At 60.2% G+C, this 24452-nt stretch overlaps 1 protein-coding gene and 1 long non-coding RNA gene across 2 annotated transcripts; both read right to left on the bottom strand.

Annotated features, from left to right (window-relative positions):
• Positions 1-3431: 3431 nt before the first annotated feature.
• Positions 3432-9272, bottom strand: NPAS4 (neuronal PAS domain protein 4). Its single transcript, XM_028517295.2, has 8 exons — positions 8714-9272; positions 7878-8029; positions 7578-7680; positions 7198-7459; positions 6907-7016; positions 6426-6561; positions 4863-6298; positions 3432-4184 (listed from the first exon to the last, which is right to left on the bottom strand). The coding sequence occupies exons 1-8, from the start codon at positions 9231-9233 to the stop codon at positions 4156-4158; spliced, it is 2748 nt and encodes a 915-aa protein (XP_028373096.2). The 5' UTR covers positions 9234-9272; the 3' UTR covers positions 3432-4155.
• A 3906-nt stretch (positions 9273-13178) lies between these two features.
• Positions 13179-19921, bottom strand: LOC118501393. Its single transcript, XR_004904041.1, has 2 exons — positions 19573-19921; positions 13179-19172 (listed from the first exon to the last, which is right to left on the bottom strand). It is a non-coding gene; the product is annotated as an uncharacterized LOC118501393 (long non-coding RNA).
• Between the last annotated feature and the right edge of the window lie 4531 nt (positions 19922-24452).

Raw genomic sequence — 24452 nt, 5'->3', positions numbered from 1 at the left:
CCTTCCTCTCTCTCAAATCAATGACCATATCCTCATGTGAGGGGAAAAATAAGATGAATATATACACATATATGTATGAATACATATGTGCGTGTGTATATACATATATATTCACACACACCACTTGTGACGAACATGATTTGCAAAACAGTTTTTGAGCGGCTCACGTGTCAGACCCTGGACTCAGGGATCCTACTCCTGAGGACACCGGGTAACTGGCAGACACAGCTCCGCCTTCCGAGAGCCGGCTCTTCCTCCTACCAGCACACCGCGCCCTCCTCAGCAGACCATTCGCTTCTTTCTGTCTCCCACAGCTGGAACGCAGGTGCTGCGAGCCCGGGGACCTCCTCTGTCCTGTTCGCTGCTCTGTCCCCAGCACCCAGAACAGTTCTGGGGGCATGTAGCCATTGTAAATATTTCTCTGGTAAAAAAAAAAAAAAAAAAAAAAAAAAAAAGGCTGCAGAGGTGGCATTTGAGCTCAATCTTTATGGCCCCAAAACTTGAGCTCTTTTTCCTGCATCCTGCCCCCAGGGCAGAGTCTGGTATCCGTAGGAAGAGAACCAGCTGAGAGGCGCATCTGGCTTGTGCAGCGACTCTGAGAAGTGCGCTGGGCAAGTCCTTTCGCCGCTGCCTCAGTCCATCCATCCATCTGGTCGGAGCTGTCAAGTGCAGAGCCGCGGGACCCGGCCGGTGAGGGAACGGAGGCAGATACTTCTCTGTCCAGCAGGTGGAGCCATTGGCTCTTCTAATTTTTCTCTCCCACGAGCTTGGCTACTCGGATCTGTTTCCGAGGCCACGGTGTTTTCCAAACAAGATGCATTCTCTCTCCCGTCACCCACCGCCGCCACCAATGACCAGTGAAGTACTTCTCTCTCCCATTTATTATTGCTTTCATTTATTTAGCTTTACCCTTTAAAGAAACTTTTAGTTTCAGAGTAGATTTAGATTTGTAGAAATAATAGTACAGAGTTCCCATGTACTCCATACCTATTATTACTCCTGGTAACATCTCACTCTTACACAGTACATTTGTCACAATTAATGAGCTGATACTGGTACATTACTGTTGCATGAAGTCCATACTTTACTCAGATGTCTTTAGTTTTACCTGATAGCATTTTTCCGGTCCTGTCCCCACCCCCAAGAAGAGCACACCCTATTTCATTGTTCTATTTCCTTGGGTCCCTCTCGGCTGTCACAGCTTCTCAGACCTCCCTTGTCTGTGACCACCGTCAGGGAGGGTTCAGATGGGGCTCCCGTGCGTGTCCTGAGCTTATAGTCATTTAAGGTTCAAAGCTGAGAGTTACAGCCCATTGCCCTCTGGGAAATTTAAAAACAATTGTTGTGGTAGAACTTGGTGGCTTTCTACTCAAATCCTTGGGCTGACCTTCGGAAATGGTCCTCTCGATGGGATATTTCTCATGTGCCCGCTGTGCGCCCAGCCGTGCGCGGGCTGCCAGCCAGGGGACCGAGGCAGCATCCTCACAGTCCGGTTCTGTCGTCCAGGTTGGAGGACAGATGCACAGGAAGGCAGGGGGCAAGCCTTACCTTCCGACCTCGCCCAAGGACCCATTCCAGGTGGAAAAGGGCTCAGGGGTCCCTGGAATGCCACCTCCCCATGGGACCTTCCGAAGGGCACAGCCCCAGAGTCAGAGGCTTTGGAGTGAGAGGTTTAAACCTCAGGGGAGTTCTCCGTGTTGTGCTTGCAGCCCTTGGACTCCAGCACCTGTATTTCACTGGAGGCGGTAGGGGGGAGGGGGGTTGGGAAGATTGGGGCCTGGAGTTTCCTTCCTCTCCTTGAGAAAGAAACTTCTGCCCTGGCTGGAGTAGCTCAGTGGATTGAGCTCGGGCTGTGAACCGAAGCATCGCAGGTTTGATTCCCAGTCAGGGTACATGCCTGGGTTGCAGGCCACGGCCCCCAGCAACCGCACATTGATGTCTCTCTCTCTCTCTCTCTCTCTTTCTCCCTCCCTTCCTTCTCTAAAAATAAGTAAATAAAATCTTTTAAAAAAAAGAGAAAGAAACTTCCTCTAAAGCTTTGTGGTCACCATTGCCTTCTAGTTCATTTTCTTACCCTCACTTGAGGACACGCTTACTGATTTTAGAGAGAAGGGAAGGAAGAGAGACAGGGAGGGAGAGAAATACCAGTTGGCTGCCCCAACTGCACACGTCCCAATTGACATCGAATGAACCCACAACCCAACCATGTGCCCTGACCGGGAATCGAACCACTCACCCTTCAGTGGTTTATGAGACGACGCTCCAACCAACTGCGCCATACCATCCAGGGTGCCTTCTCATTCACTGTAATGACTCAAGCCTGTCTTGTGCTCCTCATCTTAGAAAGAGGCCTCGTCAGTTGAGCAGCATCTGTGGGGGGGTAAGTGCTACTTTTTTTCCAGCCCCAATTTCCCTGAGAAGAAACTGAGGCTCAGGTAGGTCCCACTCTGCAAATAGTTGGTGGGTTTGAATCCAGGTCTTTTTGTCTCCTAATTTTCATTTTTTTTCTCCCCCACCATGCCCTGTGGCTGCTGAGCCCTCAAGCCTGGAGGAAAACAGTATTTTTGGAAATGTTTTCTCTTGACTTCACTAAGTTATTTTCTGCTCAGAAGTTTGGGGTCTGCGGGAGCATGCAGGCCTGGAGGGGAAGAGGGCCCCCCTTTCCTCCAGCCCAAGCCTGCTCTTCTTGGGTACCGGGGGCGGGATGGTTTGAGACGGTGGTTCACGGGCTTTGGGGGCAGAGGAGCCAGCGCAGGGCTCGGACGCAGGTGCCGTGGGTCTGGAGCCCACTTATGCCTCTCGCCTGCCGTGGGGGAGATCACTTGTCGCCCATGGTCCTCAGTGTCCTCATTAGTGAGACGGTGCTAACACACCTGTTCCGAGGCTTCACTGCAATGAATTCAGGATGGAAAGGTGTTTGTCAGCGGAAGGGCCCGTGTGAGGTGGGCACTGTTTCCAAAGCGCTGGCCACAGAGGGAAGTGGCCCCCCTGCAGGACCAGGCTGGAGAGAGAAACTTGTGTCCTGAGATATCAGACCTGCGAGCAGGACAGTGCCACGCTGAATCCGCTCCCCACCCCTGGGTCCTTCTGCCCCTCCCTGCCCTGTCTGCACCTCAGACCTGAACACGGAGGGGACCCCAGCACCCTCCGGAATGACATGCCCAAGCACCTTGAAAGTGAGCCGTGCGTCTGTCTCAGCTCCGAGCTCTCCAGCTGCCAGCACAGGGCGGACGGCGCGCTGTGTGCGCAGACGCCATGTGCGCAGACACTGTGTGCGCAGACGCCGTGCGGACTAAGGGACGCAAGAACGAAGGAATGCCAGGCTGTGGGCAGGTCCAGGCTTCACCTCCCGACCCCAGACTCCCATCTGGGCCTCCCCCGCCTTCTCCAGTCCCCACCCTTCCCTTCTCACAGCACGACACCAGGGCTACCAAAAAGGCAAACTGGACTTTATTATAAAGTTGGCTACAAAGTCACCACAGCACCATGAGGTGGCCTCCTGGGCAGGCCCAGGTGGTCTGGCAGCCGGGTGAGTCCCGCACCAGGTACACGCACTCGTGCAAGCACATGTGTGACAGCGGCAGGTCTGCCTTCCTCCACCGGAAAGGAACGTAGCGTCTCTTCACGCCCCCCACCCCAGGCGTGGGGCGCAAAAGTCACAAGAAGGGCCGCCAGGGCGGCAGAGTCCATCGGAATTGAAATCCCGTTACTGGTGTGTAGAGAATTCTACGTGGGTGTCGAGAGCCCCGCAGGGCACAGGCCGGCCCCGATGGGCGCTGCCTTTCCCCCACCAAGGCCCGGGGGGTGTGGCGGCTTGGCCCCCAGGAGTGGAGAACTGGCCCAGGCCCATGGGGCAGCGCGGGGGGAAGTGAGACTCCCCCGTTCTCCGCTTGAAATCCCATTCAAGGAAACTCACTACGAGTGAATACAGATTGAAATGGAAACTGGGATCGCTGGAAGTCTCTAAGTTTTAAAAAGAAGCTCCCCTCCCTCGCCCTCCCTCCTCCCCTCACCCAATCCTGCACAGGGCCTAGGGAATCAGATACATCCCCCTCTGGCCCCTAGGGTCCCCCCAACAGTCCCGGGGGGGTGGAGAGCAGCTCCACGTCTTGATGACAATATGCCATACTCGACGACGTTAAGTCACAGACTTATTCAAAACGTTGGTTCCCCTCCACTTCCATCTGCAGAGAGAGAGAGGGGGAGAGAGAGAGAGGACAGTCAGTGGGCCTATTCGGAGAGACAGGCTGAGGGTGTGGCACATAGTCCCGGCTTCAAACTTGTTGGCCCCAAGACTGAGCGCCCACCAGAGGTTCGTCAGGAACGGGGGCAGTTTGGGCGGATGGACAGACACTGTGGCTGTAGTTCTGGGACGGACGGCGCCATGGCAGCGAGCCTCTGGTGGGGCCGGGGGACGAGTCTCACTCTCTCGACTTTTCCAAACACCCACAAACTCTTCCTCTGTATCCCCTTTAGAAGGTAAGACTCCTGAGAGGCAGGAATCTAATGCCCCGTCCACCCATCTGTGTGTGGGACTGGGCAAGTGTCTCTAACCCTGGGAACCTGATTGTTGTCATCTGTAAAATGGGCTGACGATGGCGTCTCTAGGTTCTTCCCAGAGTTAAGAAGTACAAACCGCTGGTCAAGGATTCCCTTGCGTTTTACCCCGCACCCCTAACCCCCGGCCCCCAGGGCTACTTCTTCTGAACTTGTGTATTTTTTCACTAGCTCTTATCCTCGCTGCTACCCTGGGCAGCGGGTGATGTTTTCCATGAATAAAGTTGGGGTACGGAGCGGGGCATTTACTCATCTAACTCCACCCAGCGTGTCCCTGGCAGGACAGGGCCTGGGGCTGGACTCACCTTTATGGAAGCTGTCTTGAACTCGGCTCTGGAGTTGATGCAACTCATCGGTAAACCCATCGTAGGGGAATGCTGAGACACCTGTCTCAAAGGCGGTTTCATATGTGGCCAGGTCCTCCAGGAAGCTGTGGTCTTCTGGGGACAGGTTGTTGCAAGGTGACAAGGCCCCTCCGGGGGCCGCTGTCTCGGGATCCTCTGAATTCCATTCCCCATTGGGGTCTGGGGTGGAGAGATCCACGAAGATGTCCTCCACGGGCGTCTCTTCCAGGAATATGTCATCCGGGCCGACCAGGAAGTCCAGCTCCTGGCATTTCCAGGGTTTCAGGTCCAGACTGAGCACGGGAGGGCCAGCCCCCGACAGGGACAGGTTGGAGTCCAGGGGCTCCAGCCCCCCGAGTGGCTCTAGCCCACCCGTGCAAGCCTCGGCCGAGAAGGGCCTGTCCATGCCCTGAGCCAACTGGCTGATCTGCTGGATGAGACGGTCAATCTCGTGCTGCTCCTTCTCGGAGTAGTGGAAGAAGCTCTGCTTGACTGGGGAAGCCTCGGGCGTAAGCAGGCCTTCGGGCACCAGGGGGACGTCCACAGACAGGGGGCCCCGGAGCTGGGCTAAGGCCAGGAGCGTGCAGTCCCCATTACCAGGGCTGCTAGGACTCGGAGGCAACTTCTCATAGAGAAAACTGCATCCCTCCTGGGCGAAGTAAGTCTTGGTGGGACTGGGGCTCGGTTGCTCTGGGAAGGTTTGGCTGGGGCTGCTCAGGTGTGCCTGGAAGGCGGTGCTGGGAGGAGTCAGCTGCTCACGGGCAGTGCTGCCCAGGGGCTCCGGGAAGGTGGCGGTGCTGGGGAGCAGCTGATCTGGGAAGCCGGAGGTGCAGGGCGCCAACTGCTCTTCGTAGCTTCTGGCCGAGATTTCGGTCAGCGGGCCTTGCAGTGGACTAGTCAGTGGATCTGGGAAGGTCGCGCTGCTGGGTGTTAGTTGGTCAGAGAAGGTCACGGTGCTCGGAGTCAGCTGTTCTTGGAGAGAGCTGGATGGAGTGGGCAGGTGGGTCTGGAAGGGCTCGTGGAGGCTGAAGAGGAAGGCGCAGCCTCCGGGTTGGCGGGGTGTGTAGGGCGGGGTGCACACGAGATCCTTGCTCAGACCGGCTTGGAGAGAAGGCTCCCGGCCGGGCGGGAATGTCAGGTAGCTGAAGCCCAGCTCTTTGGAAGGCCGGGGAAGCTCTTCCGATGTCGAGACAGCACCCATCTCGGGGGCACTGGGGAAATGGGTGCTTCTGGGAGCCCCCAAGGCTGGGGTGAAGAGGGGGTTAGGGCTGGAGCACGGCTCCCGGGAGAGGATGTTCTCGGGGAATGAGGGCAGCACGGCTGGGGTACCCAGCATGTAGGCTGCCCGAGTGTCTTCCGAGTTCAGCTGCTGGCGGAGACTCCAGGCCTCCGTGTTACTGGAAGGGAGAGAAGACACAGCCGGTAAGGATTTGTCGCCTCTTCCCGGGGCAGTTCCCCAATTTGTGTCTCCTCCGTGACCACCTCCCCCGTGCACCCCCAGGCTGCTCCTGCCACGCGGCTCACCTGATTGGGTAGTTGTTGGCCGTGATGGGGCCTTCGGGACCTTCTGAGTATAACAGGCAATAAATCCATGCCCAGCCTCCAGGCTTGGCCTGCAGCCTCACGACCATCTCTGCCTGAGTGTCTCCACTCTCAGCCACTGAGGGGAAAGAAAGCATGGAGAGTTAGGGCACACACCAGGCAACACCACCTAAACTATCACCCCACTGACCTCTCCACTGGGCTGGGGTATCCATGGCATCCTCTTCTGACAGCCTTAACCTGAACCACTCAGCTCCCCACCTTGACCTCACCACTTGGAGTCCCCCCAGTTCTGATGCTGTTCTCGCCTCGACTCCTCACCCTAGTGTTCACCCTATAGCACCCAAAACTCTTGGCCTCTCGTAGCTCCCCGGCATCGGTCTTGACCGGAGCCCTTCTCTGTTGGGCCTCGCACGTCCTTTCCCAGCTCCCTGCCTCGCCCCCGGCTTCTCTGGACACTCACACAGGTGGTAGTGTTGAGAGGAGGCGTGGCCCAGGTCCTCCGGGTGCAGCAGTCCGTACCATGACTTACAGAGCAGCTCGCTGCGCTCAAAGCCCAGGTAGATTTGGACACTGGGAAAGTGGAAAGGGGGGGAGGTCAGCTTTCTGTTTGCCCTGCTTGACCCGGGCATCTCATCCCCTCCCAGGTCCTACGCCCCCTTAGGTCCCGTCCTTCTTGCCCCTGACTCCAGAATCTAGGGTCCCCTCATCTCCGGTCTGCCTTCCTCTTGGGGTCCCAACACTCTGGGCTCACCTCTCGGAGATGTCCAGCAAGGCCAGGTCCTTAGCGTGACGGCTCTGGAACATGGCCAAGAAGAGTGCGGCAGGGCCAGGGCCAGGGCCGAGACGGGGTCTGGGCTCCAGTGGGGCACAGAAGGCTGTGAACACTGGGTTTCCTGCCCAGTAGGCTCCAGGCGGGTGAGCGTGGAATCGGCCTCGGATAAGCACCAGTTTGTTGCCTGCGCTCTGGCGCCTGAGAGACTTGGAGGTGTTGAAGCGGCAGCGGAAGAGGCGATCTGGGTGAGCGAAGAAGAACACTGATTAGAGGGTGAGTGGCTGAGAGAGACGGGAGGCGGGGAGGAGCAGGGCAGCAGAAGGGAGACTGGGTTGAGGAAGGGAGGAAGGAGTTCTCACCGGCATCCAGGGCAGAGGGCAGGGTCAGCTGCTGGCGCACGGTTAGGTGGTCAGCTGGGTCGATGATGTCGTAGATGCTGTCACCCTGCGCAACCAGGTCCACCTGGAGACAGGTGAGGAAGAGGTGACCATTAGTGGAAGCATCGAGATCCGATCCTTGACACCTAGCATCTTGCAGGGTGTACACCCTCACTCCTGAGCAATCCTCAGGTTCTCAGAAATGGAAAGCTCATTGTGCCCCCTCTGCACCCCCTCTGTGCCCCTGCCCAAGCTGAGAGAGCCCAGGCACTGGGCACTCACCATGCTGTGGCCCAGGTGTTCGCTCACACTCTCGGACAGGTAGAGCAGCTTCCCTTCGGCCGTGAACACGAGCAGAAACCCAGGGAGCGCCGCCACGATGTCTTCAAGCTCTTGGGCTGAGAGGAGCCCGGTGGGGCCTGTCAGGGGAGTGCCTGCTGGGCGAGAGGGCATGGCAGGTTAGGGGTACGGCCAGGATGCAAAGAGGAAGTGAGGCAGGCGTGGAGTGAATCTCGGAAAACCCAGAGGAATTCCTCACGGACCTGCCTCTGCACACACCTGTTGACCCACCGCCTGCGTCTCTTGCCCGGGGAACCTGTTGCTGGACCTCTAGGTCGGGGCTGGGGCTTCCGCGTCCCCGGCTTTCAGCACCGCGGACAGCGCTCCGAAGCCGCCCTGGCGTTCAGCACCGCGGGCAGCGCCTCGCGGACGCGGCGGTGCTGTCCGCGCCGCGGAGAGCGCTTCGAAGGCGGCAGAAGCCCTTCCTTTCAGCTCCGCGAACGGAGGCTGAGCTGCCCGCCAGGCTTTGGCGGCTCCGTCTCTGCAACTTCCCGGGCTTCCCTCCGCGGGCTCCCGGGGCGCCTCTGCGCTGGCGGGAGCCGGGGCCGTCCTGCCCTGGCTACCCTCTCCTAAGTCTGGCTCTAGGGACACTGCCCGGGCTCTCTCTCCTCCCCCCAGACCACGGTGGAGTCTGGGCAGAGCTCAGGAGGAAGAGTCGGAGGTCCTCAGTCCCCCCAAGTCCCTTCTCTCCCCGGAGCGCGGCAATCCCCGCGGGCTCCCTCGCCCCCGCTGGCCCCGCGTCCTGCAGCTCCGGTCCCGGGCAGCCCCGGTCCGCTCACCTCCAGCGAAGAAGACGCCCTTGCGGGTGTAGATGCAGGCAAGGCTCATAATGTGCAGGTAGGACAGCCGGACCTTGTCCGCCTCGGCCAGCGGCAGCAGCTCCTTGAGGTTCCGGATCTCGGCGTTGATCTGGTCGCGGCGCGCCTTGGAGGCGCCCTTGGTGGAGCGGTACATGGCTGGCGGCTGAGGCGCTCGGGCTCCGGCTCCGGCTCCGGCTCCGGCTCCGAACACCTGCGGTCCCGTCCCGACGGCCGGCGGCTTCCTCCCGCTCGCTTCCCAGGCTCTCTCTCGCTCGCTCGGGCGCTCTCTCTCTGCTCCGCTCTCCTCTCCCGGGCTCCGCTTGGCTGCGCTGCCCCCTTCGCCTGCCTCCTCCCGCCTTATATAGCTCCTGCCACGCGTGGGGGGGCTCGCTTCAGGGAAAGGGGGGGCGGGAAAGCGGGAGGCTGGGCTAAGCAAGCTGCAGCGGGAGCCGCTGGCGGGGGGGGGCACCCCTCCTCCCTCCCCGGCCTCCGACGTCATCGCGTGACGTAGAAGGGGAGCGGGAGGGGGCCAGAGGGAGGGGGAGACGGAGGCTGCGGAGGGGGCCCGGGCGCGCTGGCGGCCGCCGAGCCGAGAGGCAGGCACTGCGGCGGGGAGGCCTGGAAAGGGGGCGCAGGGGCCCAGGCATGGTCCGCGGGCGCTCAGCGGAGCAAAGGGGCAGGGCGATGGGGCCTCTCCCGGCTGCAGAGGGCGGGGAGAGGCTGGTTCCGACCGAGACTTTCCTAAGGAGGGAGGACATGGAAGGGCAGCGCTGGCCACAACCCCCCTCCCTATTTGCCAGACAAAGGTCACGTTCGCGGGGGGGGGGGGGAAGGGCCTTGCTCGGCCTCGTGCGGCCTCTGTGGGAAAGGTCACGGCCCGGGCGTCTCTCCGGGGATCCCCCAGTCTGGGGCTCCCTTAGCCACGTTCCAGCAAGAGCCTCCTCCTCCCACCCCTGTCCCAGGCCCGGGCGGGTCAGCAGGGGAGTCGCAGGGGGTGGGGGTCCAAGGCCCGAGGCCGGGGTGAAAAGGGGGTGCTGAGGGAGAGGGACCAGCCGGGTCTGGCCGTGGTTCCCGGTTCCCCCCGCCCCAAATAGCACCACCGATGCCAGCGCGGGAGTCTGCGGCGATTTCTGGCTTTTCCTGTCCACTGATTAACCCCATCCACCGGCCGGGGAAACTGAGGCAGGGTGTGGGGACGTGACAAGGATCTGAGTCTGCATCCAGGGTGTCCCTGCCCCGCCCCCGCCCCCAAAGAGAGCGGCTCCCCCCGCCCCCCCACCCCGCCGGGGTGCCAGCTGGTGTCTCCCGGCGCCCGGGCCGGGGGCGGGGGCGGGGGCGGGCCCGGGGAATCCCAGCTCCTTATTTGGAGAGGAATCCTCCGGCGCCTGCCGCGACGCGGCGGCGGGCGGAGCCTGGCTGCCTCCGCACCGCTCCGCAGGGCTCCCCCGCCTCGGGCGGCGGCGGCGGGGAGGATGGGGAAGCGGCGCAGAAGCGAGGGGGCCGTGCCGGACAGTCCGAGGTCCTCGCACCTACCAGGACCCCCCCCCCCCCCCGTCAGGCTGTCTGCAACCCCCACCCGGACCCTCCTCATGGTCGCTGCCGGGGCTCGTCTCTCAGTCCCTCTGCCTCCCCCCTCCCCCTCCCCTCCCCTGGACCAAACTAGTTCATTGCACCGCCTGCTGGGCGGCCTGTCCCAGCCTCGCGCGCCCTCTGCGCCCCCTCCCCAAACGGCCCTCCGCGCGCTCGACTCTCCTTCCAGTTCTGTCGCCTTTGCCCGGCCTCCCTCCCCTCTCTCCTTCCAGCACAGACGATGTCTCTCTCCGGGGGCTCAGGGACTCCTTTCTGTCCCCCAAGGACTCCGTAAAAGGACAAGGAAGTGGGCTAGATGCTAGGGCATCTAAGATGCGACATCTCATTTGGGGGTGGGGGGCTGCGTGAAGCCACTCGAGGGGCTGGAAATGAGGTCACTTAGAAAAAGGGGGAGAGGGGTTGGGCCTGGTCGTAGAAAGCCACATGGGAAGCGTGAAGATGAACTTTGACACCAAAAATGAAATTTGGGGTCAAGGAAATCCTCCCTCCTCGTGGGAAACGGTGGAGGCCAGGAAGGCAGACTGGGAGGGGGAGACGGCCCAGAAGGGGGTGTGTGTGGAGGGGGGCGCTAACCCTGACCTCCTGTGCCATTTTGACAGATGGTGGGGCCACCCCCACCAACCATCTCGGGTTCAGGGTCACCGCTGAGATGGAGGGAGGGGGCGTGCGTGTCTGCCACAGTCTGCAGCCCTGTTTGTCTGGGTGACAGAGAGATAGTTCCAGCTCCATCTCTATCCGACCCCTCGTGTGCCCACCCACCCCTCCCTCGGGCTTCCATGGGGACAAGCCCTTGATTTTTGGACGCCCTTCTTGTAGGAAAATCCTGGGTAGTGTTCCTGTTCCTCTCCCCCACGGACGAAGCTTTAGTCCTGTCTGGGAGACACGCTTGGCGTCCCTGTCCATGGTCAATGGTTTGTTGCCCTGGTCCAGCTGATCTGGAGCAAGCAGATCGCATCCACAGGGGAAGACCGAGGCGCTGGGCGCTGTCCGTGGTCCTGAAAAAAATCACCAGGGAAGTCTGCCTGGGCCATGGTCTGCCTGGGACGTCAAAGCAGAGCCACCCAGGCCTCGGAGCCAGGCCCCGGCTGGGTGTCTCCTCTGAGGGCGAATATGGGGGAGGGGACTTCTGGGGCCGAGAGTTCTGAGCTCTAGGTACCAAGCCAGCATGGGGGGAGAGCTGGATTTGAGGGGGGAACCCTCGGATTTTTCCAGGAGCACAGGCTGTGGGGGGGTGAGGGGGTAGGGAGGCACTCTGGAAAGAGAGAAGGGTCTAGAAAGGGACCAAAGAGCAGGTAGAAAAAAGCCCGTCCTTGCTCGCCCACTCCGACTCAAGCCGACGAGCTCCGTGTGCCCCCATGCCTCCTCTCCCTAGGCCGGCTCCCACTCCCCTCGCCTCCCACCTCCGCGGAGCTATTTTTAACAGTGCGGAACCCAAAATAGCCTGGCAGCAGCTTCAGGCCGTGGGAGAGGAGCTATTTATATCGCCAGTGATGGTTCCAAAATAGCAAGCAGGAGGAGGGGGGCGGCTGGCACACTAGAGAGCTCCTGGCCGCTGCTAAAAATACTGGCAGTGTGAGTCATCCTGGCCTGGCTGAGTCACCCCACTCTTCCCCCGCCCCCCACAAGCGGCAGGCAGCAGAGGCAGCAGCAGCAGAATGGGCTAAGAGTTGGAGCCCGAGACTGGGGGGAGGTATCAGAGCCCACAAACTATAGGAAAGTGGGCAAGGGGATGCATTGAGAGAGGGGCTTTGGGGCGAGTGTGCAGAAGAAAGGGGGTGGGCAGGAGCCACCCAGCCAGGTCCACCGAGGGAGCCTGCAGCATTCTCAGCTCTGCGCTGTTGCTCGGGGTGCTCGGGCCCTGGGAGGGGGGCAGCCAGGCTGCGAGGGCGGGCCTGGGCCTGTGTCCGTTCGGCCATGCCCATGTCTGTACGTCTTTGTGCATCTGTGCACACGTGTCTCTGCAGCCCCCGTGTCCGTGTCCCGGTATGTCTATGCCGGTCTGTGTTTTTAAAAGTGTCTGTGGCTCCTTGTGTTATATGCGGTTCTATGCTTGTGCCCATATGTTTTTATATGTTTAGAGTTTTCTGCATGCCTGCCCGCCCATGCGAGTGTTTGCGTCCACATCCGGGTGCGCCCTGGGCCTTTCTCTCTGGGCGTCCCATGCTGTGCACGGATTGGCGTGCGCCCCCAGCCTCAACGCACCTGCGGTTGCCCTCTCCCTGGATGTCACTTCTCGGGCTTTTGCGTCGTCTCTCCCTGACTAACCTCTCTCCACCCAGGCACCTTCCCCTCTTCCCAGCCCTTGGCCCCCAACCGTTCGTGAAATTCCCTCTGTTGCATCCCATCTCTAGTAAAAGGATGGGGGGAAGGAACCCCACATGACCTCTCCCTTTTCCCTTGAATCATCCTGAATCTTCCCTGGCCTGCAAGAGTAAGTGGTTTTCCATCGCTCCATATTTGGGGAGCCGAGAGAAGGACTTTCTTTAGTTCTAAAAAAAATTCCTGGTGTGGGCACAGGCATGCGCGACACACACACACACACACACACACACACAGCTGAGAGAGAGAATGAGAGAAAAATATCAAGGTCCCTTCTTTACCGAGAGGAGCTCGCATCTGTTGCCATAGCAACCCGCCCACTCCTTCCCTGAAAAATCACCAAGAAGAGGTGATGGCATCGAGGAGAGATTGGCTGATTTCTTTCTTTATTATTTTTTTTCCGAAAAAGGGCCTTTTCTAGCAAGGACAGGCCGTGAGACCCCCCCTTGCCCCTATCTTGCCATAGTTTCTCGGGGATGTGGAGGGGCATCACCCTTTCGCATCTATCAGGGGAGAGGAGATGTGCCTTCTCCACAGGTTTTGAGGAGGATGACCCCCTGGGAGGGAGCTGGAGGGGGAGCAGGGAGTCTGCTTCTTCAGAACAACACGGAGACTCCTGGTTAGGGCTGCTTTTCTGGAGACTTGAGGCAAAGGCCTGGACCTAGCACTGTCCAGTGTATCCCATCTCGGCCTGGACAAATGTATCCATGTGGAGGAGAAGGAGGGAGGAAGGGGATGAAAGAGAGAGAAAGAATGAATATCCCACGGATGTCACTTATGGGACCTGCAGAGCACATGACAAGACACCAAAGAATGCACGCTGTCCGTGGTGGTCAGACAAGGCAGGTGGACAAGATGGCTCCGAAAAGACCCCTCAGTGCAGGTGGTGGAGCTACAGTCACTGCCAGGCCACAGGTGTGGCCACTGGACTTGCACCCCAGGGAGCTGGGGCCATAGGCGGCCAATCTGGGGGGGCACCAAAGCTTACCTTCCCTTACTCTAGTCCCTGCCTGAGTCTCAGAGACCTCTTATAAAGCCTGGCCCCCAACCACTGCAGCCACATCACTCTCTCAGGTGAACCGTAGCCTTCCGCCAAATGACGGGGTGGTGGGGAAGAAGAGACCCCATGTTTCCTCCTACGCTTGGCTTGCTACGGAAATGGGGTCACTCGGGGCTGCAGGTTGGAAAGCCGGGCCAAGAGTCTGACTCTGGAGAGAAACGCGTCCACCCGCTAGCGGGCTGCCGCCGCCACCAGCAGTCAAGGGTACGGCCTGGGGAGGGGGGTTAGCTCAACGTGAAGCGATGGGACAGAGGGGTGAAAAGACCCTGCTCTGACCTGTTACCTTAGTCTCGTGACAAATCCGACTGACAGTTGATGCCCATTTGATAGATGACGACACTGTGGCTCAGACACAGGTAATGCCTTACTCAACGTACCACAGCAAGCCACTGGCAATGCTGGGCCTTATGCCAGCCCCCCAGCCTGCCGCACCAGCCCAGACATTACGGGGTACCGCAGCGGTCAACAAACACTGGCCTGCATGCCACTGAGTGTTTTTGTAAATAAAGTTTTATTGGCACACATCCCACTGTGTACATACTGTCCAGGGCTGCTTTCACCTCCAGTGGCAGAGCCGAGCAGGTGACGCCCTATGGCCTAGAGAGCCTGAATTATTTACTCACAGACTTTCTACAGGAAGAGTTTTCCATTCCATTGTTTTTTTTTTTTAGAGTCGAGGATGAGCTCAAACTAGGAATATTTCTGCACATCTCTACTTTCCTCATCCAGGAGCTCTCTGGGCCCCGGGCACACGGGGCTGCCATTTCGTCTCCCTTTCCTGTCCCAAATGCCGCGGAGCCATGGCGTCCTGCTCTCCCTGAGGGTTGAGAGAGGGACAGCCTCGTACTAGCCCCCAGCCCTTTGCAACTGTGCCGCTGCAGCCCCCCCGCCCCACGCACAAGCGACGCTCCACGTCTGCTCCCGTGGCGGCATGAGTTGCAGTTGGCAGTGAAGAGTCAGGTGCTCCGTTCCACCGCCATCCCAACCCCGGGCTCGGGGCTGCCTTTTGGGAAGGGGGGGGGTGTCCTATTGTTAGAGGTAAAGATATTATTAGGGGACCATGTCTTAGAGGGAGGAAATGACAGCACTGTGGGGTCCCAGGCCTCTGGAGCCTCCAGTCCGACCTGGGGGAAGGAGCCCCACACCCCTTCTCGGAGAGGTGTAGTCGCTCGCTCAGGGTCCCCCAGCTAGAGTGAGACGAATGCAGAATCAGAATCCAGGCTTTCTGCTGTCTGCTTCTTTCTGGTTTTGAAAGACGGTTCCTCTGAATTCATGGGTTTGAAGCCATGCAAAGGTTTCCTAACGGGTTCCCGAGTCCGTCCCCGTCCGGGGTCTAGGGCCCAGCCGTCCGCCGCGGCAGCCGCGTGGCGTGGGAGGCTGGTGTGTGCTCTCCTGTCTTCATCTGCATCCCAGCAGGCGGTGCTTTCTCTCCCAAGGCCCTTTCATTATCCTACCGCTCCCCCAATGCCACTTGCACGGAGAAGTATTCAGAGCGTTTTTTCTATTTATGGTTATGAAATCAACAAATCTCATGTGAAGAGGGTACACGCGGGCGCCCACGCGTTGAGACGGTCAGAGCTGCATGAGTGGGCCGAGCGGAGAAGGTGGGGGACGTGGAGCCGAGGGGGGGGCAAGAGAGGGAGGGAGGAGCTCAGGTGGGAAAAGAAGGAGCTTTTCTGGGCACCGGCCTGAAGGCAGGGCCGAGGGAAGAGGGCACAGGAGTGAGTCAAACCGGCCGGTGTTCCCCGGGGGGAAGGGCAGTCAATCAGCTGAAAACACTCCTCAAATGCAGAGCGGAGGCCCAACCCTCCGAGGCCCCGAGCGGGGGACAGGCGTGCAGGACACGGGCCCTGCGCTCAGGGAGCTGGACGTCCGGGGGCGGAGGAGACCGGCCCTCCACCATTCACCGTCAGTTCGGCCCTCGGCCCCGTTCCAGAGTCCTGCCCACCGCTGCTCTCTGGCTGGCAAATCCCCCCTTGCCCTGCTGGCCCCCCGGCGGGGTCCGGGATTCCTTTTCAGTCCCTCTCACAGACCCCTGTGCTTCCTGGGCCTGCACCGTCGCTGCTGTTGGCCTGTCCGTCTCCCCCACCGGCATCTACGCTGCTCTCCCGAGTCTCGGGGTCCAGCCGGGGCTCAGCGCGGAGCAGGGGTCAGCACGTCACTTGCTCACGCACACGCGTGAGAGGGCGGAGTCTGGGCCGGGCCCCGTGCCAGGCCCTGGCAACGCAATAGTTTGAAACACACGCCTTGTCTGGACCTCAGGGGGCATCCGGGCTGGTGAGAACGTGGCACCTGGGTGGAGCCATGTAAGCGGGACAACCGCTGTGAGGGAGGTGCCGTGGTGTCTGGGGACAGCACAACCAGGAGGGGCGGAGAGGCGGGGAAGCCGCGGGTCCGGGGGTCGGCAGGCCGGGAGGCTGTGCTGGCTGACCGGGGTGGATGGGGCGGACAGAGGGGCTCAGCCTTGTGCACGAGACCACACAGGCACGGGCAGCCACCGCAGAGCCACAGCAGCCCGAGGCTGCTAACAACGTGTGGAGCGAAGGCCGAGGCGGGCAGTGCAGCTGAAGGCAGCTGAGCCCCACCTCCACCAGGAGGCTCGCGCCCGTGCTACCGGCAGGACGGAGACAAGTGGCCCGGTCTGGAGCAGAGGGCCTGTGGGGACAGGACTGCGTTCTCTGTGGACGGGCAGGAGGGTGGGAGGGAGTCTGAGGCTGGGGAGACGGGGCGTGGGGTGGTCCGGGGAGGCTCTAGGGTGAGAGGCCCACGCGGAGTCCTGGCTCCTTCACACCGGGCAAGCCACTTAATCTCTTGTGCCTCAGTTTACTTATCTGTTAAAGGGGGATGGGAAAGCCCTGGCTGGCATAGCTCGGTGGATTGAGCGCGGGCTGTGAACCAAAGCATCGCAGGTTCGATTCCCAGCCAGGACACATGCCTGGGTTGCAGGCCATGGCCCCCAGCAACCGCACATTGATGTTTCTCTCTCTCTCTCTTTCTCCCTCCCTTCCCTCTCTAAAAACAAATAAATAAATCTTTAAAAAACAACTTTAAAAAAAGGGATGGGAGAAGAAAATAGTGGCTGTATCATAGGGTTAATGAGAAATTAAATGAAAGCTCTTGGAACAATGCCTGGTTCGCAAAGCAGCACAATAAATGTTGAGTGTTAGTCATGACTTTAACTTCATGAAAAACATCACTTCGAACAAGGTTCTGACGAGACGGCAGAGGCTGGTTCAGAGGCAGCCCGTGCCCTGCCACTGTCGTGTGGAAACGGGGGGCCTGGACACCCACCGGCTCTTCAAGGCCTTGACCCGGCTTCGTCTGAGACCGCCAGATGGGCTGGGCCCGGCTGGGGCCACGGCAGTCCCCAAGAGAAGGACAAAGGTGACAGCCGGGGCCCGGGGAGGTCGGGGGAGTCACACAACGGCACCCTGAGGGCTCCGGCCCAGGCCGCCCTGGTGGCTCCCTCCTCGGGCATCCCTGGCCCGAGTGCTGCTCAGCAAGTCCAGGGATGGGGGGCCCCCACACCCCACCCATGCGCAGCCGCCAAGCTCCCCTGGCCGTTTCCCTGGAACCAGCCTGGTCACATCCATCCCCAGCTTAAAATCGTCCCAGCTTCCAGCGCTCCCTGTAACCAACAGTCCCCTCGGCCCTTTTGTCCCCTTCCGCTCACAGGTGCCTAGGCCACCAAAGGCTCCAGGGTCAAGGGTCTCCTTGTGACCACCTGAATCCACCTCGCAACAGGAGAGTTGACAGGTGCAGCACTCACCTGCACCTCACACACACCCCCTTCGCGCACTAACTCATCCACACCTCACGGCAGCCCTGTGGCAGCTGATGGGCCATTGTGATCCCTGCTGGCTCCGGGCCCAGCAGAGAGGGGTCTACAGGGAGTGTGGCCCACCCGCTCCCAGGAGAAACGGCACGGATTAAAGGCTGAGGTGATCAAGAGAAAGCAGTTGGCCTGGGACTGGGCCAGAGACAGAAGGGAAGCCCTAGAAGCAACCCAGAGACCGTCCCCCCCCCCCCAAGAGCAGGGGGACGAGGCTCCCCACCAATGGCACTGCCAGAACTCAGGGAGAGGGTGGAACCATGGCAAGAAGAGGGCAGCAGCAACTATGGCCATTGATGGAGCGGCTTCTGGAAGCAGAAAAAGAGGAGCCCTGTGCAGATGGGGAGGGGATACCAGGAAGCTTGAGGAGAAAAGACCATCCAGGTGAAGGGAAGGCTCCCGATTGGCCGGGCACAAAGAGGGCGTGGCCTGCAGGGGCCTACAGATCCGGGAAGGACTGGAGGGAGCCTTGGTCTAGGCGCCCCCAGACTGTGTGTGATGCGGGGGCAACCAGATAGGGCAGGAGGGTCAGGGGACACGTGTTCTGGTCCTCGCTCTGCCACCAGCCTCCTGGGGTGTTATGCAAGTCCCTTCCCCTCTCTAAGCCTCAGTTTCCCTACTTGCAAAAGGGCAGTGGGCTGGACCACTTGGCCTGGGAGGGTCCTCTCGTCCCTGGCACTCCGAGCGTCTCTGAGCCATGGTCCCACCTGGTGGGCACCTCCCAGGCTTCGGAAGCCGGATGCTGCTGCCCTGAGACCAAGTTTCATGTGGGGACGAGCCCGTGTGCTCAGTGCTAGGGCCGAGTGGGCCTGAGGGCCCCAGGGCACCACGCACTGGATGAGCAGGGCCACTCTGGGCCCTGGGGACCTGGCCCGTGTGGACCGAGGAGGGAGGGGCAACAGGAACTAGAGCTGACCCTGGGTTTTCCTTTTTCAAAGCCAGCCTATCAGGGGCTGCTCTCACATCCACGCCGAGCGCGTCAGGGACTCACCACTGGAGAGGTCCGAGGGTCTTCTCGGGGTGTAGAACAAGCCCTCCTCAGAGACATCCACGTGGTTCCCTTCTGTGCACTGAAGGCTCGGGCCTGGCAGTGGGTGTCCCTTGGAGAAGCCGCTCAAGGCTCAAGGCTAACTCTTCCAGAGCGTGAATCTCTCTCCTCTGCCAGACTTGGTCCCCGCAGCTGGGCTGGATCGGATCCACCTCTGGGTCCCCAGCCCTGGCCCAGAGGAGCGGCCCAGAGATGTCGGGAACCTACACAGCTCCTTGGGCACACGGTCCAGCACCTCACAGCCGTCTTCCGCCAGCCCGGGTCCAATGCCCCCGTGGGCGCGGCGGGAAGGGTGCAGCCTTATTAGGGTCGGGCAGGAAAGTGCAGAGGGCTGGGTCCACCTGGCCCTGGGGGTCCTGCCAGAGCCTGCAGGCCACACTTCCATCCAGAGGCCAGCAGGCCCTTGTAAGCAGTCTGGGGAAGGCTTGGCTCAGGAAGGTTCCAGAGAGCCGGTGGCTGGGCTGCAGGACACCTTCGATGGAAGCAGACATTGACAAGCAGCAACCTGGCTGGTTGGTCACAGAGTCCAGGGCGATCCAGGAGCAGGTCCAGAATGAGGAGGATCCGGAAAACCCACCAGGTCTGGGCTCTGCTGGGGAAGCAACAGCAGCTGGTGCCACAGCGGCAGGGGAGCCCTCCGGCCTCTCCACTGGGCGCAGGGCAGGGGCCAGAGAGGACGTTCTGTGCCAGTTATTCCCGACGTCAAGGAACGGGGGACTCACCTCTGTCTGGGAAGTCAGCACCCCCGGCTCTGGCCCATGCTCTCCCGGAACATGCCCTGTGACCCCGGTCAAGTCACCACTTTTCTCTAGGCCTCGGTTTCCCTTTCAAGTTAATGAAGGGGTCGGGGAAACTACCAAGCGGCCTGCTAGCTGAGATCCTAACGTGACCGCAGGCTGAGCCCAAGGAGAAAAGGCGGAAGCAGGAGGCTGGAGGGGACGCGGGTCTCCAGAGACCCAGGGTGGCCTCCCGAGCCATGGAGTCCTCACCTGGTGTTTTCGCCCTGCGGCCTTGTCCAGAGAGGATCCCCCAGTGCTCTAGGCCTGGCATCTTGTTTTCTTCCAAGGTTCCTATGGAAGCAGAGTCTCCCCTGCTGGGGAGTGGGGTGGGGTGAGGGGCAAGGGCAGGACCTCCTGTCTCCATGGTTGAATTTCCCCAAAGTGAGTGGAGGGTGCTAAGGTTGGGGTGGGGGTTATGGTACAGGGGGCTTCCCGGGCCCAGGCCGTGCGGCGGAGTCGAGGCTTGGGGGCGGGGGCAGCTCCCGGGCTCTGGCGGAGTCGCCACTCCGCCAGTTGCCTTTAAAAGGCGCCAGCGCGCGCGCATCAGCAGAAGGGCTGCGGCTCTCTTCCAAAATAGGCAAGAACTGGGAGGCCACGGGAGACCAACTGCGAGCATCGCAGACGTCACCCGGGGCCTCCCTCCCCACCGCCTGCATCAGGTCTCCATGGCAACGGCGTACCACAGCCGCAGATGAATGAGCCAGAGCGAGGGAGCGAGGGAGCGCGCATAGATGCGCGCTCCCTCTCTCAGGCGTCCCAGCACCTAGGCTGTCCTGGGGAAGGGGATGCAGACCCAGCGCCAGGAGGAAGGGGGCGCCCTTATATTCAAAAAGACTCCAAGACCATTTTATGTCCCGGGAACCCAAGAGCTAGTCGGTTCAGGGCCCCTCAGTCCCCAGGGTCCCCCTTTGTTCCCATCTCCCTTCTCACTTCATTACCTCTCTCTGCTCCCCAAACTCTGCGGAAAAACAGACATCAATGCTTAAGGCGCCACCGCGTGGCCGGTGACGGCGCTGCGTCAAGCGTGCTGGTGGCTGCGGTTCCACCGTCTATGTCGCCCTCTGGTGTTTGAGAGCGGGAAGAGCATAACATAGCTCAGCAGGCTTGACCTCAGGACTCGAATTGACAGAGGCATCATTGTAACAGCGGCAGTTACCGTGCAGTGAGCGCTCCCGAGCTGTCGGACACCGCTAAGCGCTTTCTCGTGTCACTTTAGTTCACTCTCACAGCAACCCTGCAGTGCAGGTGAGATGATGAGGATGAGGATGAGGATGAGGATGAGGATGAGGATGAGGATGATGTTGAGGATGACTACTTTGCTGCCATTTTACAGGCGAGAAAAACAAGCTGAGAGAATCGCAGCTTGCCGAAGATCCCGCAGCTGTACGGGGCAGAAACGCCACCTGAACTCCTGATCGCGTGGACAGCGCTTGGCCCCTCCCTTCCGAATCCTGGTCTCCTTGGACCCACTTCAGAGTCTCCTGACACCAGCAGGACAGCGCTCATTAAAACTGTCCTCAACCCCGGCCACTGCGGCTCAGCTGGTTTCAGTCAGGGCACAGACCTAGGCTACAGGTTCGATCCCAGGTCAGGGCGCATACAAGGACGCAGCCAAACTGATGTCTGTCTGTCTGTCTGTCTCTCTCTCTCTCGCTCTCCCTCTCTCCCTTCCTCTAAAAGCGAGAGAAAAAACGTCCTCGGGTGAGGATTAAACAAACTATTCCCATTTTACAAAAACTATTCCCATTTGAAGACTCAGAGATGTTAAATGTTTCGCCCGAAGTTTCGGCAGCCATGGACAGAGTGCAGTTCTCTGGGCTCCTGATCTAGGGATGTGTCAGGATGAGGTGGCAGGGTAAAGGGGAGTCCAGCGCACCCCTGTGCGACCTTGCTCCTTAGTAACAGGGGCTGAGGAGCTCGCCCCTCCCCCATGAGTCAATGCAGCCGCCCAGGGTCAGGGGAGGGCAGGGGCTCTCTCCCAGCTCCCCGGACTTGCAGAGCCCCTAGCAGCCGCGTGCACCAATTCCTCTCCGTGGACACGTGGGCATAAATACACGCTGTGCACCCCACGCGGTGGCGGTGTTTTCTGACACTGTCTGCCCGCTTGTGCGGCCCCTTGCTCACGTCTGCCGCTGGGGTGAGAAGAACGCCTTCCGGGCGCAGCTCGCTGTTCCCGGGCTGGGCCGCCCTGTTTTGGGCGAATAACCGTCTCCAGGCCCCTCGCTGCCACGTTTCCTTGCAGAGACGCAGACTCCGGGCCGGTGTCCAGGAGCGGCTGGCGGTTGGTGTTTACTGGCTTGTATTTCGGGGTGAATGGGTGAACCTTGTCATCTAGTTATGTTATAAACTTTGACCATGTAATAAGTTTTACTAGCCAGTTGCTCTGATTTCAAGTGGAGATTTATGGAGATTTAAAACCTCTGTGCCCCCTGCTGCCACCCCTGTCTCCGCTGCCACCCCCCCCTACTTACTCTCCGCTGACCGCCCCCCCCTCGCCCCCTCGCCGGGGGATGCCAAGGACTTGCATGCAAACCATTGCAGGAAACCCAAGGGGCTGGCGGCCAGGCTTTCCAAGGCCCCAGTTGAGGGCGCTGCAGCCAGCGTGATTTAGGTTTTTCAGGACTTTGCAGTGACCCAGCAGCGGTGAGGCGTGTCATCCCCAGGCGGGTGACAGTAGCTCCACTTCCTGGACCCTGGGCTTCCGAGGCCTGTCAGTGGCCATCTCGTCCCACTCGAGGGGCACCAGCTGGTTAACAGGTTTCCGTCACCCTGGCGGCTCTGCTGTGTCCCCACGAGCCCATTAGTGGGTCTGCCGCCGCCGTGGCTGTCCGGACAGGGCTGCACGAAGCCGCCGAGAGCCACCTGTGTCCAGACTTCCCCAGACGTGTCCCAGGCAGCTCCTCCTAAACGCTTTCCCACCGCCGCCTGTAGCTGTGGCCCCCCTTCTCTTACAAGGGTTGCGATTGCAGCCGTCCGCGTAGACGCTCTCCGACTCCTGACACGAGGGTCCTGGGGTCCAGCCCCCCCCCCCCCCCTCCCGGTGCCGCAGTCGGGGATCCCAGGTTGCTGTCTGCACACCGTGCCCCCGTTAGGTTACGACGGTCCGTGTGTCCTCTCCCACTCCTCCCACATCTGTCCCCGATGGAGCGGCTCCCAGGGCCCTGCTCCACACCCAAGGTTTTAGCAGCGTGGCGGTCGGGATGGGCACAGAGCCGCGGCCTCGGAGCTGCGGTTTTCCGGGGCGTTCGGTTCAGGTTCCAGCCGGGCGGGGCGAAGGGCCGTCTCGTGCGCATTTTTGGGTGGAGCCCTGTCTAGTGAATTCCCACAAGCCGACCGCACGCCACGTGGCGTGCACAGGCTGCTGACCGAGGACGGACGTTTCCACGTTGTCCCCGGAGTGGGTGGGGCCAGTCTTGGCCGCACGGTACCGGTTCCAACTTGCCGGAGCTCCAGGTGTTCTGTCGGCGAGCCATCGCTTTGCAACGCACAGCTCCCAAACATGGCGGCTGGAGACCTTGCGGGCGGGGGTGGGGCGTGTGGGGGAACTGCAGGGTAATGGAAAAACTACAGTTAAAAAAGGAAAAAGGAAGTGCACCTCTATTGTGCAGAGTCTGTGGGGCAGCCGGGCAGAGCTGGTTTGGGAAGTGTTCGGCCGACGCTGTGTGGTCAGCTGCGGGCTGGGCAGCGACTCCGCTCGTCTGGGCTGGGGTCTCCTGTGTTTGGGGGTCAGCTGCAGGCCGGTCCAGCCCAGTGTCAGGTGGGCCGTTGAGCCCTCCTCTGCGTGGTCTCTCCCCCTCCAGCCGCCGGGCCTGGGCTCGTGCGCACACAGGTGGCAGGATCTCTGGGGAGAGGCAGCATGCAGAGCCTTCTGAGGCCAAACCGTGGAAGAGGACACTGTATCACTCTCTTCACTTTCCGTCTGGCCGAGCGAGTTATGCGTGCAGCTCACAGCCGGAGCGGGAGGAGGCTGCGGAGCTACGGGCAAACGGAGTGGGTGCAAGGGGCCCCGACTGGGCCTGAATGCAGCAGTTAACACACCACAGGCCCCAGGAGCTGCCCTGTGACGGCCGATCATGGTGGCGGCGAACTGCGCGTGCGCCAACACTCTCTCTACCGGGATCAGCATTCCCCGTCACATTCTTAGCATGAATGTTTAACAGTATATTTCTAACAGGGAACCTTTTGTTATTATATAGTTTCACAGGTACCACATGTAAATAGATAAATTTGAATCCTTAGAAATTCATCGATTAGTGGGTAGAGTGTCTCTCCAGGCGGCTAACCCTCATCCGTGAATCGTGCATTCAGCTGCAAGTGACAGAAAACCAACTCAAACTCAGGGTGGCTTAAAAACAATTACACGCGACATCTCACAAACAGGGAGACCCAGAGGAAGGGCAGTGGACTCAGAGTTTGGAGGACACCTCCAAGGAGGTGGGGTCATGCCCTCTCTCCGTTCCCAGGGGCTCACTGTGAGAGTCTCCTCTGAGGGGGTCCGGGGTGACTTCAATGGTCCCGAGCGCCGTGTCCAGACGGAGCAACGTGTCCAGGGGAGAAAGAGGCAGCAGGTCTCCCCATCCGGGGATCTCTTTCTTAGACAGAGGGGCCTTCCCCCACTAATCTGCGGTGCTGAGCATTTCTCCTTGGCACCCCCCGGCCCACTCTCCACCTTCTCCACTCGCTCTGTCCCGTGCCCAGGCAGGTGAGCCCTGCAATGGTGTCAACCGGCCGCTTAGCCTCTTTGTTGCCAGGCGACGTGGCCAACAGGCCTCAGAGAACAGGAGGCAGGAGAAGGAAGTCAAGGCAGTTAAGCCTCCCAGCTCCATTTCTATGGGGTCACCGTGGGTGGGCAGTGTTTGTTTGTGTATTTGTTTAAAGGATTTCTTCTGTTCCTTTTTTTTAATACTTATTTTATTTCCTTATTTTTAGAGAGGGAAGGGAGGGAGAAAGAGAGAGAGAGAGAAACATCAATGTGCGGTTGCTGGGGGACCTGGACTGCAACCCAGGCATGTACCCTGACTGGGAATCGAACCTGTGACACTTTGGTTCGCAGCCCGTGCTCAATCCACTGAGCTACGCCAGCCAGGGCT

Source organism: Phyllostomus discolor, chromosome 6, assembly GCF_004126475.2.
Source record: "Phyllostomus discolor isolate MPI-MPIP mPhyDis1 chromosome 6, mPhyDis1.pri.v3, whole genome shotgun sequence".
NCBI lineage: Eukaryota > Metazoa > Chordata > Mammalia > Chiroptera > Phyllostomidae > Phyllostomus > Phyllostomus discolor.
Note: the sequence above shows the minus strand (reverse complement) of the source record. Positions and strands in the feature narration are given on the sequence as shown.

Coding starts and splice junctions, on each gene's coding strand:
- NPAS4 (XM_028517295.2), bottom strand. CDS start 9,233: ATGACGTCGGAGGCCGGGGAGGGAGGAGGGGTGCCCCCCCCCGCCAGC. Junction 7,460..7,577: donor GCCCTCTGCCCTGGATGCCG/GTGAGAACTCCT, acceptor TCGCTCACCCAG/ATCGCCTCTTCCGCTGCCGC. Junction 7,017..7,197: donor TTGCTGGACATCTCCGAGAG/GTGAGCCCAGAG, acceptor CCACTTTCCCAG/TGTCCAAATCTACCTGGGCT.